The sequence below is a fragment of the Thalassophryne amazonica genome, chromosome 2 (assembly GCF_902500255.1).
Source record: "Thalassophryne amazonica chromosome 2, fThaAma1.1, whole genome shotgun sequence".
Lineage (NCBI taxonomy): Eukaryota > Metazoa > Chordata > Actinopteri > Batrachoidiformes > Batrachoididae > Thalassophryne > Thalassophryne amazonica.
In genome coordinates, this window is record NC_047104.1 from 95104862 (window position 1) to 95118642 (window position 13781).

The 13781-nt window shown below is 39.9% G+C and overlaps 1 protein-coding gene across 4 annotated transcripts in view; it reads right to left on the reverse strand.

Annotated features, from left to right (window-relative positions):
• Window positions 1-379: 379 nt before the first annotated feature.
• LOC117527480 (zinc finger protein 280C-like) overlaps window positions 380-13781 on the reverse strand; it is a 54293-nt gene continuing 40891 nt past the window's right edge. For all 4 annotated transcript variants that reach the window (XM_034189873.1, XM_034189848.1, XM_034189855.1 and 1 more), the window contains exons 8-17: window positions 5369-5526; window positions 5184-5284; window positions 4950-5096; window positions 4374-4505; window positions 3789-4057; window positions 1867-2007; window positions 1671-1739; window positions 1469-1584; window positions 1334-1352; window positions 380-1057 (exon numbers count right to left, since the gene is read on the reverse strand). In XM_034189873.1, coding sequence (XP_034045764.1) covers window positions 658-1057; window positions 1334-1352; window positions 1469-1584; window positions 1671-1739; window positions 1867-2007; window positions 3789-4057; window positions 4374-4505; window positions 4950-5096; window positions 5184-5284; window positions 5369-5526 — 1552 coding nt within the window. In that variant the 3' untranslated portion in view covers window positions 380-657. The remainder of the gene's footprint in view (window positions 1058-1333; window positions 1353-1468; window positions 1585-1670; window positions 1740-1866; window positions 2008-3788; window positions 4058-4373; window positions 4506-4949; window positions 5097-5183; window positions 5285-5368; window positions 5527-13781) is intronic.

The window sequence follows — 13781 nt, forward strand, 5'->3', positions numbered from 1 at the left end:
TATCGCATTCTGTAGCATGAACAGATGAGTCTGTGACTCCCCCTGGACAGGATGCCAGTCAGACTCAGGTTCCTTCCCCAGCCAAGATCATACCCATTTACAGCTGGGTGAACTGGGGCACCCATGACAAGGTCCCGGATAAGTGGTTGAACATGAGTGAGTGAACCAGGGCAATGCTGATTAAATATCTTGGCCTAGAACACAGACAGGAAGCATGAGTGGGACTCAAACCCAGATCTACATATTGCCAGCCCAACTCCTTATCCCACCTATCTACCTGCTCTGCACCTGACATGATTAAAGTAGAAAAAAAAAAAAAGAATCTACAGAATGACTCAAAGTCCTACACATAAAAACTGACAGTGTGAGGCCAAGAATATGTGAAGAATTTGGGCATTTATTTTTCTATGTCACTAACATGACTACGTTCATATGAACGGTCATATTTTAAGGGTAAATCAGTACTTTTTGGTAAACATTCATAATTACACATTCAACATTATTTATGCAACAAGAAGTTGCCAGGATAGCCGAATATGCAATAGAATATTGTCCTTACTTGCTAACATTGGCTGGCCCAACACATAGACTTTGGAGAGTCACAGTTTAGTGTGGATTTCTTTTTATCCTGTTGGATTGTTTTGGCAAAGTCAGTCTTCACTCAGATTTAAGATGCTGCTCCTCCACCTGATGCTCAGGTTCAATCAGTGAGACGGGGGATTGCGCTACAGTGAGCATCTCTTTGGAATCCACACCCTCAGAGTCACCCATCGGCTTATCAGTGGGATCAGAGACCGCGTCCGTAGGAACAGGAGATGAGGAACTGGGTACAGATGACTCTGTCAATTCCTTTTCAGAAGAATCTTCAATAATCATTTCTTCAGAAGTGGCATCCTGATTCTCAGCTACTGATGACTTTTCTGGCTGATCAACAATACGAGCAAGTGTATCACTTCCAGGTGTAACCGTTTCAACCGGTGTCGCGTTGATTTCAGTTGCAGACTCACCCAATGTCTCAGCATCCAACTCTATTGGTTGGTGCTCCACAATGACATACCTGCAAGAACGTGCCAGTAAACACTGTAAAAGTCTATTTTACATTTGTATCCATCATTTAGCCAGATGTAAAACAATTTGCTACATGACAATATCTGGAACTGGAACTAAAGCAATTTTTACTTGGTCCCCAAGGTTTAACACAATAAAAACAAAATGAGTGCTTTTATCTGGTCCATTGTCAAGTGTTTTTTTTTTTTTTTTTTTTAACAGCTCAGAGTGTGTGTGTGTTCTGTGTTGGGGGGTTGAGAGAGTATGGACAGCAGTTTCTACTTACTGAGGTTTGGTTTTAGCACCTGGTGGGTCAGGAGACAAAAGACAATAAAAAATAAATACATTTAAAAGAATAGCAACAACAAAAACTTTTCAAACATTTGTTGCTAACTCAAATACAGTGGGGGGGAACCAATACCTTTCTCGTGAATGACTCTGCATTGGTGATTTGGTCTCTCAGTTAAATGTTTGGTCATCACGTCACCACCTGATGCTTTCACACGGAGCTTACAGTTAAGACACATTAGGGTACACCTGAAGAAAATTGGTGAAAGTTACCTCAAGAGCTTGAATTTAGTAACAATACTGTACTAAAATGGCAATTCATTCAGCTTGCTTACTTGAATGTTGATGGATTTCTCCGATTTTTTACTTTTAAAAATCTGTTTTTAGGTAGCGTATTATGAAACCTAATGAAGAAGAAAGAGTTAGTGAACAGGTAACAAAACGCGCACGCACGCACACACACACACACACACACACACACACACACACACACACACACACACACACACACACACACAATGTTTAACTCACCTTATCATGTGATTCCCAATGGAAATTTTGCAACTGGTGCGATATTTGCATGCACCACAATTTGAAAGAATTGGAAAATGAGAAAAGAAGTCATCAATGCGTGTGTCACACTCTACACATGTGTAACGTCCACTTTCGATTCTGAAAATTGAAAATGAGACATGTTACATCTTCTGGCACAAACACAGAACTAGCAAAATTTGTTCAATAATGAGCTTTTTTAGGTTTTCTTTTTTTAACCATTACATTCTGGTTAGCTGCATCATGGTGGATGTTTGTATTGTTTTTTTGTTTTTTTTTTAAAAGTGCAAGTCACTGACTGAACTTAATGTAACTTAAAGAAAATTGCCTGCTGACAGACTCACAGACTACCGACAGTTTTGAATTAGTGTGAAAGACAAAACAATCTTGAATTTTTAATTAGAGTACACTTAATAGCAGATCATGTAAGTGCATATTTCAGGGAATAGCTCAAAAACAAAAACTGGCATGATAATGCTACTCCTCTGGTATAAATTTGGGGAAAAAAAAAAAAAAAAAAAATCACACTAGAAAACTAAAAACACAAGACAATTCCACAATTTTGTCACGATGACCACAATTTCAGTCCAAAAATATTTTGTCAATAAAGTTTGACAGGGAAACCTGATTAAGTTACATTGACATCACAGAGACAGAGCAGACTTTGGAAAAAAAAGACAAGAGTACTCTGACAGCACAATATCCCCTGCTGGCAAATGCTACTTTTGTACAAGTGCTTGCTACATTCTGAGAATATTTCAATGAAACTGGCAGTGTCTAGGTTTGTTAATCAAGGCTATAACTCTTGCCAAAATGTGTCAATCTTGCAAAATATTACAATATACGTATTACCAACCTATAACAAGGAATTTGTAGAAAGTTTCTCAAAATGTGAGAGATGATTTCAGAACGCAGGCATCCACTCATGAAACTGGCAGTCTAGATTTGCTTATCAAGGGCCATAACTGGTAAAAATGGGCCCAACTTGAATGATATCATAATAAGTGGATTACCAATCTATAACAAGGACTTGTACCAAGTTTCACAAGATTCCTCCTAAAAGTGTGAGAGTTGATTTCATAATGCTTATACCCTGGGAGGGACGGACGGACTGACATAATCATGACATAATTCCCCTTCAGGCCTTCGGCCAGTGGGGGATAAAAAGTTTAAAAATATATGTTTGTACAACTTGACACTCTGCTCTTTGCTCACTGTGTTGTCACCGTGCTGTGAGACATCTGCACTCACACACACCAGGATGACCCACCACCCCCGCTCCCCTTCTGCAGAGTGCAGACAGGACACAGAAAAACAGACATATGGACTTGCTGCGGGGTGACAACAAAACAGACATTCTAAAAATCAATTTTTGAAAGTGGCACACATGTATCCCGGGGATGCGGTAAATACTATTTATCTTGCATCCAGCCTTAATTTTGCATCAGGACGGTGTCAGCGCAAACCCCAACTTTTGGCAGCCCAATTGACGGAAATCGGTCACAGCAACAGCAACTTTAATCCCTGGCTATATCAAACCTCTCCATACACCCCTTTGACATTTGCTTCATTCCCAGGAAAGCCTTTTTTGAACAATTAGTTTGAAAAAGAATGAAAGCATCAAAAGAAGTAAGATTAATAATTGGGCATATTAAACATTGTGTCAAATGTACTCAACAACATGAAAATTAAAGGCGGTGATAATCTGAACAATGGGCAGCTAGTGTCTATGAAATCTGGGCCAATTATGCAAGTCTGCATAATGGAGGTGCCATCCTAGTTTAAGCTGTTTTGACTACTTAAGTATATATGATTATTTTTGTGCAAAAAACCCAGGAAATGTAGTCACCAATCTTAAAAATGTATCTCGCCTAATAGTCAGTGAGTGCAGTGTAGAAAACCTGAGATCCTTGAGTGACAGGTTGTGCACTTTCGATCTGGATGCGCTGTTGAGAAGGATCTTGGATTTTCTTGCTCCAGAGGTTTCTGATTTTGCCTTTGATACACCCATCAGAGAGGACTTTGCCTTTCCTGCTCCAGACTTCAGAAGATTTATTGGAGGAAATACTTTTGGACTACACTGCATCATTTCTTGACTGACAAAACCAGAACGATCAGGAGAGTTGGGAAATGTAGGCATCTTTCCTATGAAAGAGGCTCGGATTGTCACCTAAAAAGGCAAAGGGAAAACAAAATGTTCAAGGTGAAATACCTTTCAAATGATGTTGCAATAGCGAAAATGTGTAAATAGTAAAGCAGAGTATATGCCTCCATCAAAGTACAAAATAATTAGTGTTGGAATAAAAATATTTCTATTAACATATCTAATCCAGCTTTTTATCCACATTTGCCCCAAAACAAAAATAATTAGACTTTTTTTTTTTTTTTAACTGGTTCAGTGATTATTGTGGATCCTGTGAAGACAGATGTGGGTGAAATCATAACGTTCTTTTGGACGTAATGAATTTGTAATGACAGGGTCGGACCTTTGTTCCTGGTGGAAGGCCCTCTAGGGCTTTGGGTTTTCTGAACGTCTTGTGGACATTATTATGTTCCACTTTTTCCCGGTACGTAAGGAAATTCAGTCTGCACTTTCCACATCGATGAATCCCTTTTTTCTGAAACACACACCCCAAAACATGATTAAGTGGCATATCTACAGGCTAACAGCCAAACTGTTTCATTAGGATTCACAGAAAACTACCGCAGCATCTACTGCTATTAAACCATATAGCATTTAATGTTACATACATCAAGCCCCTAAACATTGTCAGCATATTAGATAGTTTATTATTATTTTTATGTTCACATGAAAACGAAATCGTTTCACACATCCACCGCTAGTAGATCAGTGCACAGTAGAAAAAAAGTGCCCTAATGTTGCATATTGCAGTTACATATTCAGCAATCTAACAAATCAATCTAACCCCGAGGTTGTACCTCAGTGAAAAACGAGTTGAAACGTACAAACATACAGTGTAACATCTAAAGAAGTCAATCAGAAGTCACAAGAAGAAAAACTTCGACAGACACGTAACATTCGAAACGCAGCCGGAGTGTACCTGATGTTTCATGTAATGCTGCATGTACATATGACCACTTCTAATAACTTTGAGACAGAAAGGACACAGGAGATCTTTTGTGTTGTCATGAACACTCCGGAAATGTGTCTCAACATCAGAGAAGAAAGAGGACCTGTAATTGCACACCTGTGAAATCAGTAAGAAAAATACTTCCATTAGTCCTTGAGATCCAAACCAAATGTACCAGAGCTGCAAGTGAAACATGTGACAGACCTGGCAGACGTAAGGCATTTCCCCAGGCTTGTGGGTATCTTTCATGTGTTCCAACAGGACATGCTCCGACTCAAATGCTAATTCACATATCTTGCAGTTGGCTGGGGAGGAAAATGTGAAAAATTTCTAACAGACACTCAGAAAGAGTCACATAAAATTTATTAGCTTGGATGACTATGCTATACTTGAAGATTCAATTGGACTGTGAGCGCTCTCAATGTGGCACTGCAGCTGGAATGGAGTCAGGTACTGTCGGTAACAATGCTGGCAAGTTGTGTGGCTTTCCCAGCTTTCGCTATTCTGTTTTTCCAGCTCCAGATGGTGCTTCATATGGTTCATGAATCTGCAAAAACATATAGGACAACAAAAATGTAATTTCACGCTTTAAAAAAACATTCCCAAACACAAGTTCTTGGACCAGCACCAGGCCACAGTCAGGTCGGGCTTATAGTGCAGCAGATAACTGAAACAATCATGCAAATGGTGATAAAAGCATTGAATTCAGCAGAAATACTCCTTAGACACCCCTCTTTTGAAAAAAAACAAACAAACAAACAAAAAAAAAAACGACTGGCCACTTGAATTTTCAATCGGTGGTCAGGTGAGTGGTCAATTGAAGAATTACACAAAGGTCAAAATTAAAAGATGCTCCAATCATATTGAAAAATATTCCACATTATTTGCCTGATCATAAAGATTCCAAAAAGGTATAGTTTAGACAGTCTGTAACTGTCTGAAGTCTATGGAGTTATTGGATAAAAACAGCAAGAATGGTGACAAAGGTCAGTGTCAGTTTGTACAGGGTCAAAAGTTAAAACTGCTCCAATTTTGGTAAAAAGTGATGCAAATTATTGGTTGAGCTAATAGGATTAATAAATGGAATAATTTTGACAGTGTTGAATGCTTGGTCTCCAAAGTAAAGGTCAAACAAGGTCTACATCCATTGGATTCTATGACGTGACATATGTTACCCCATAACGTGATAACTAAGCATAATACATGGTCCAAACTATTCCTTTTTAAAACTGTGTTAACTCAACTAGTAATATGCATCACGTTTTACCCTCTCTCCTCTGTGGAGAGAGAAGGGCAAGCATCTCTACAACAATCCACCAATCAGACCTGCATCGTAAAGTGGCCAGACCGAAGCCACTCCTTAGTAAAAGACATATGCCAGCCTGCCTGGAGTTTGCCAAAAGGCACCTGAAGGACACCCAGACCACGAGAAACAAAATTCTCTGGCAAAGATTGAACTCTTTCGCGTGAATGCCAGATTTCATGTTTGGAGGAAACCAGGCACCATCCCTACAGTGAAGTATGGTGGTGGCAGCATTATGCTGTGGGGACTGGGGATGTTTTTCAGTAGTAGAACTGGGAGACTAGTCAGGATTGAGGGAAAGATAAATGCAACAATGTACAGAGACATGATGGAGCTCTGACAGAGTGACTATTGGGTTCTTAGTCATCTCTCTGATGGGTCGGTCACAATCAAGGCTATAGATACAAAATACAGATGTTATCATATCAGAAACACTAAATCGTATGTCATGAAGATGTACTTTTGCTTTCATCATTTGCATATGAAAAAAACTTCATGTTGCCAAAAAAAATGGTTTGATTAATCCTAATATTTAACAAGTTATGACCAGAAATGTGGTGCACTTTTAAATGAAATTAGACGTTATTCTGTCACTTTAAAATTGATGCAGCATGTTTTATTGTATAACAATAAAGGTGTGGTAGTCTTTTATGCAAATGTTTTTCTATGATATAAACAAATATCTGTTTTCTATTTTCAGAAAATTTCATCAATTTCGGGTGATCCGAGAGACAGCTACATAGTTTTACAGAAATGAGTTACACCGTTGTAAAATTTCATTTTCACGACAATATTGAATGGAAATGCTGAATGAAAACAATAAAAAGTCATCCTTTGGTCTTTAAATAATGTTATTTGAAGTCTCAAGGGTGTCTAAAAAAAAATAAACAAAAAGATTTAATGCGGCCAGAACAATATTTTGTTTTTGGCGATGATCGCACTGCATGGTCTCAGATGTTCAGAAAATCCTGTAGAGTCTGTGACATACCTATATTTAAAAATAATAGCATGGTGAATGTAACTTAGGTAGTTTTATTGTCCTATGTTAGGATAATTAGAGGATATAAGTTGAATGGAATAAATAATTAGGTCCTATACCTGTTATGATGAAGGCTATAGTTAGCACCGTGTCACGGACTCACCCCGATCACTCAGTTAATGGTCCAGTCACACGGCACAAGGGTGACGAAGCCCTGACGAAACAAGAAATCTGGACTTTCGTTGACTGTCGTTGGCATCGTTTAACCTTCGCGCAGCCTCGTTCCTGCAGCTGGCGCTTCGTCAGGATTTTTAAACTGTTGAAAAATTTGAACGAAGGGCAATGAAAACCTCAGTTCGTCTGTGTTTCGTTTTGCTGTCGTTCTTGACATTTTTTTTAATCGTTTGTGTAGTTTTTGTAATGTTATTGTTTAATTTGACTTCGTTGGAGCAGCTGAACGTTTTCACACAGCACAGAAGCCAGTTTGTGAGCGCTGAGCCTGCTGCTGCGTTCATGTACCGTCGGAAATTACAAGGCAAACTCAGCCTGCTTGCTTGGATTTTTTTTTATCTGTGTGTGTGGGGGGGGGGGGGGCAGCTTCAATGGGCTCAGGCACCTTACATAGGCCAGAATTAATCTTTTGTGTGGATATAATTAATTATTTTGCCACAAACTGTTGAATTTGAAACAATGAAAAAGTTGTGTAATTTCCGACAGTACTTGAATGCAGCATCAGCGGCAGCAGGAGCTCCTGCATGCGCTTATTATTTTGTATTAAATATAACAATATGAGTGTAGGAATGACAATCCAGTCCTTCTGTACATGTGGCAACGGGTAGATGAATCAAAATGATTATATAAAGAGCTGTTCTGGAAGGAAGAATTCACGTTGTGGATCAGTGATCAGCTGGTGGAATAACCGCACATGAGAGTCAATGCACGCATTCACACGCACTGATTAATTACTGCTCTGATATATTCAATCAACTTTACACTTATATTTATATTTATTCTCCCTTTTGACAGTTTTCTGTTATAAATCAATATATATGGCTTAGAACATAATACAGTGATACAGCAGTGACCACGGCACACTTTTTTTTTTTTTTTTTTTAAATTGGAGCACGACGGAGCGCGCAGAGTGTCGACAGACAGTGTGGATTCTGATGATGATCCCTCTTTTGTTCTGGACGAGGAACCAGAGCAAGTGGTCCATCGACATGCACACAGATCTCCACAGATTCTGTTTGCAGTTTCTCCAGGACTCAGGCGCTATGAGCTCCGTCCCAGCGCCGAGTGCTGGAGCTGACACACACTGCTCCAGCTGTGGCTCCAGGCGCGTTTCGTCGAGATCGTGAGCTTCGGTTTTGTTAAGTTCCTCTTTCGTCCCTTTTGTGCTCTTGCTTCACAGACTGTTCGGTGATAAAAGCTCTTTCGTCCACCTTTTCTCAATAAATTGTGACTTTTTTTTACTTTTTCCCTTCATTCAGGAATCGTTGTGTGCCGTGTGACCGGGCCATTAGATGGGTGACCAGCTCTAGGAAGAATCCTGGTTTTTTCACATTGTCATTATGGGGTATTGTGTGGAGAATTTTGAAGGAAAAAAAAAAAAAGAATTTCATCCATTTTGGAGTAAGGCTGTAACATATCAAAATGTGGAAAAAGTGTTAAGCACTGTCAATACCTTCCGGATGTACTGTAGATATAAGGTACATTTACCTGGCACGTGTGTCCATCACACAGCAGGTAAATGTACCATATACACTCTTGCTATGGTGGCCAAGTGGTTAGTGCACTTAGTTTCAGTGTGGAAGGTTCCTGGTTCAAACCCCACCCCTGCCACATTTCTCCATGTAACATGGAGTTGCTTCATGAAGGGCATTCAGCGTAAAACTTGTGCCAAATCAACATGCAGATCCACCTTAGACTTGCTGTGATGAGTGAAAACAAGGGAACAGTCCAAGGGATTTTCTTACACTCTTGCCATGGCTGGATGCACAAGTAAAAATATTAAGTCCTGTATTTTGCAGAGTACAGAGTGAATTTTATTTTTTATTTTCTTATTTTTAAATTGGGATGTTCTGCGACTTGCATTTAAAGCACCTTTTGTCAAAATAGAGGTGTAACATACACAAAACCCATGGTACGCTTTTAGTACAGCGGAAGATTAAGAACTTTTTTATTATTATTCTGAAATGTTAAAAAAAATAAATAAATGTGACTTAAGACTCTGGTGTGACATATACGTTTTTCCCTATTCCTGATGCATGTTATGACAGATGTGACTTATACACTTGAAAATATGGTCATGACACTTTTTTTTGTAGAGCTACTGATTAAAAAGCCTGTGGATGGTGCATGCAGACTGCAGTCTAACTCCTACAGGGTATTAAGACAGATGAAGTACTCTTCTTACACCTCACTTCCTAACCATGCATAATGGCTGCCATAATATCAGCAATTAGCAGATTTATTTTCCTAATGATTAAGTTCTCTGTAGCTGCAATAATCACCTCCATAGATACCTGCCATTGTTGCCCTGACATGGCATGGCCCATTTTTCAGACTATACGTTCTGCTACCTCAGCTCCCCTAACAGAAAATTTTATGTGGCTGCACTATGAACTCTGCTGTGAGTACAGCTGCAGTACAAATGTGCTTCCCCATTAAAAGCGGCTTACAGCTGGGCATGTTTATTTTTTTTATTTTTTGTGTGCAATGTTCTGAAGCAGCATTACTTAATCAAAGGAGCAGTTCTTACGCCGCATAAACTACTAGTCATTTTTCATTTTTAGACCCATGAGAGAAAAGTGTCTGATAGTGTCATCCATCTGAGATCTGAGAAGACCACAGATGACATGCAGTTTCTTTATCAGGAATGGACACATTCCGTCTCCGCAAGATGTACAAGTGTAGCTCCGTATGCGTAAAAAAGGAAGTGTTTTCAGGGCAATGAAATAATGGCACAGCAATGAAGCTGCACAATATTGGAAAAAAACTGACATCGCATTATTTATTTATTTATTTTTGCCAACTGTGATGTCTGAATATCTTGCAGGATTTTTCAGGATGCACTGAAAACGGCTCAAAACTCTGTATATAGTAAGTAAGTAAAGTTCATTTATATTGCACCTTTCAAGAAACAATCAAAGTGCTTCACAGTAAGATTAAAATAAAGACAAATAATAACAATAAAAACACAACACTAAGTAAAGTAAAGTAAGTAAAGTAAAGCAATCTTGTATAGTTGAGTCTTGAGCTTCTTAAAGCTCCAACAGAGTCTGCCGAGTGGAGATACAAAGGCAGTGCATTCCATAGCTTTGGGGTTATCACTCCAAATGTACAGTCTCCCTTGGTTTTCAAACTTGACCTCAGCACGACCAGCAAGTTCCGGTGTCGCAGACCAAACGGCCCCCCCTAAAAATCGGTCCACCCTGCCTTCACTGCGCATGCGCCATCAACCACAGATCACGGATTATCACCTCGTTTCTACTTCAAACTGCACATCAGTCGTCATCTGTCTCAGCGACAGATATCTGAAGGTTTTGCATCCACAATCATTTCCACATATATTCAGCATTATTTCATCATAGAAGATGGAGGAAGTGATCAGAGGGCCACGGCTACACAAGCTGCTAGCTGTTGCGTTCACTGCGCGTCAGTCTTTTCAAAGCATCACCGATTATCACCTCGTCTGTCTCCTCCAGGTGTGAGGAGACAAAGGCATGGACAATCATCTCCAGCTCGACTCTGGACACAATACTACTAAGGCGAGTAATATTCTGAAGGTGGAAGATACAGGATAGAACAAGACGAGTGACCAAATTGAGAGCATGGTTACACGTAACACTCAAATTTCTGACTACTGAACGAACAAAGGAGGACAAAAGACCAAAGTTCCGAATCACTAAGGGACAAAATCCTCAGGGGCAGGACTGCAGGATGTATACCCTGGTAACATTTTGAGGAGAAAATGAAATCTACAACTGGATGTCATCTGCATAACAATGATATGAGACTTCATCAAATGATCTCAAAACGTGTTAGAGTGGGAGCAAATACAAAGCAAATAAAATAGGTCCCACAACATAACCCTGGGGCACACCACAGGACAGGAAGGTAGAAGAGGACATATAAGTTGCTGCAGCAACTGAGAAACTCCTGTTTGAAAGATAAAAACCAATCTTGGGTCCACCCAGAGATGCTCACCCATGACCTTATTCTCTCAATTAAGACAGCATGATCAACTGCATTGAAAGCTACAGATATTGATATTCTGATGACATCTGAATGCAAAAACTCTTACTTGTTCACTCAGAACAGCTTCAAGAATTTTGGCCAGCACTGACAGATAAGATATTAGTTTATAATATTTCATACCAGGGGGATTTAAATGAAGATGACGAGTGTAAGCTATTCAACATAGCAGCAAACGCTACAACTTCCCAAAGTGGCACACTGAATAAAATAAATCCTTTTAAAAGAAAGAGGGTCTCCGCTGATCACCTGAAGCAGACTTATTGCATATTTAAAGTGAAGCAGTGTGTTCATATATTGAAAAAACAAACAACAATAACAACATGTTGATGTGTGTTAATCCACTGCCTGATCAACTCACAGAAGATAAAGGATGTGCACATTAAGTGAATCAAGTTTAACTATTAAGTAATGTGAGTGCTGCTTGGGGAGGAAAAAAAACTGAAATTTTTTTTTTCATGATGTCAGGTCTATAGCACAAAACACAATTCATCAAGAAAAGGTCGATGACTGAGCTTTTGACTTTTCCCATCACCGAACAGCCTGCGAATCGAGAGCGCAAAAGGGACGAAAGAGGTACATAAAGAAACCGAAGCGAACGTTGATCTCCGTGCTGCTGGAACACTGTGTGTCTGCATCTCTGCGTTCCAGGACTCGGCGCTGGGACGGAGCTCAGCTGCAAACAGAAGCGCGTGATCCGACCCACTGTGAAGGGTGGATCCACCTGCTCTAGTTTCTTGTCCAGAACAAAAGAGGGATCATCTCCATTGTCAGAATCCTCACTGTCTGACGACACGCTGGGCTCAATTTTGCTCCCATTTAAAAAAACAAAACAAAAAAAAAAAAAACCCTGAAGCGCTTGTATAACATTCATACAAAAAACAACAAAAAACCACCACCACACCACATACTAAATATGCCACCAAAATTATACACACTGCAAAAAGGACTGCTTTTTTGCATTTACGCAATATCTCTAAAATCAGAAAGGTCTTGTCTCAGAGTGATGCTGAAAAACTAATTCATGCATTTATTTCCTCTAGGCTGGACTATTGTAATTCATTATTATCAGGTTGTCCTAAAAGTTCCCTAAAAAGCCTTCAGTTAATTCAAAATGCTGCAGCTAGAGTGCTGACGGGGACTAGAAGGAGAGAGCATATCTCACCCATATTGGCCTCTCTTCATTGGCTTCCTGTTAATTCTAGAATAGAATTTAAAATTCTTCTTCTTACTTATAAGGTTTTGAATAATCAGGTCCCATCTTATCTTAGGGACCTCGTAGTACCATATCACCCCAATAGAGCACTTCGCTCTCAGACTGCAGGCTTACTTGTAGTTCCTAGGGTTTGTAAGAGTAGAATGGGAGGCAGAGCCTTCAGCTTTCAGGCTCCTCTCCTGTGGAACCAGCTCCCAATTCAGATCAGGGAGACAGACACCCTCTCTACTTTTAAGATTAGGCTTAAAACTTTCCTTTTTGCTAAAGCTTATAGTTAGGGCTGGATCAGGTGACCCTGAACCATCCCTTAGTTATGCTGCTATAGACGTAGACTGCTGGGGGGTTCCCATGATGCACTGTTTCTTTCTCTTTTTGCTCTGTATGCACCACTCTGCATTTAATCATTAGTGATCGATCTCTGCTCCCCTCCACAGCATGTCTTTTTCCTGGTTCTCTCCCTCAGCCCCAACCAGTCCCAGCAGAAGACTGCCCCTCCCTGAGCCTGGTTCTGCTGGAGGTTTCTTCCTGTTAAAAGGGAGTTTTTCCTTCCCACTGTAGCCAAGTGCTTGCTCACAGGGGGTCGTTTTGACCGTTGGGGTTTTACATCATTATTGTATGGCCTTGCCTTACAATATAAAGCGCCTTGGGGCAACTGTTTGTTGTGATTTGGCGCTATATAAAAAAAAAATTGATTGATTGATTGACATGCCAAATATTTCTCAAATACCAAAACTCTAATCGCTGTCTGTACACCCGAAATACGCACGTACTCCTACACATTTGATACAGTATATTGATATCGACAACATTCTACTGAAAAATGTGATTATGCTAAAGGGTTAAATGAAAAACTTTCTGAATAGGTTTCAGTTTCCTTTCCGTGGTGCACTCTAGCTGCCTGCTCCCCCCTCTCTCTCTCTCCCTTTGTCTCACTCTCAATCATGCTCCAGACACTGAATGGGGCACCAGGCTCTTCTGTCTGCAGAGATTTGAGGACAGCAAGCCCTTCAGATCTCATGGACAGAATGCTGCAGCTCCGGCCGGACT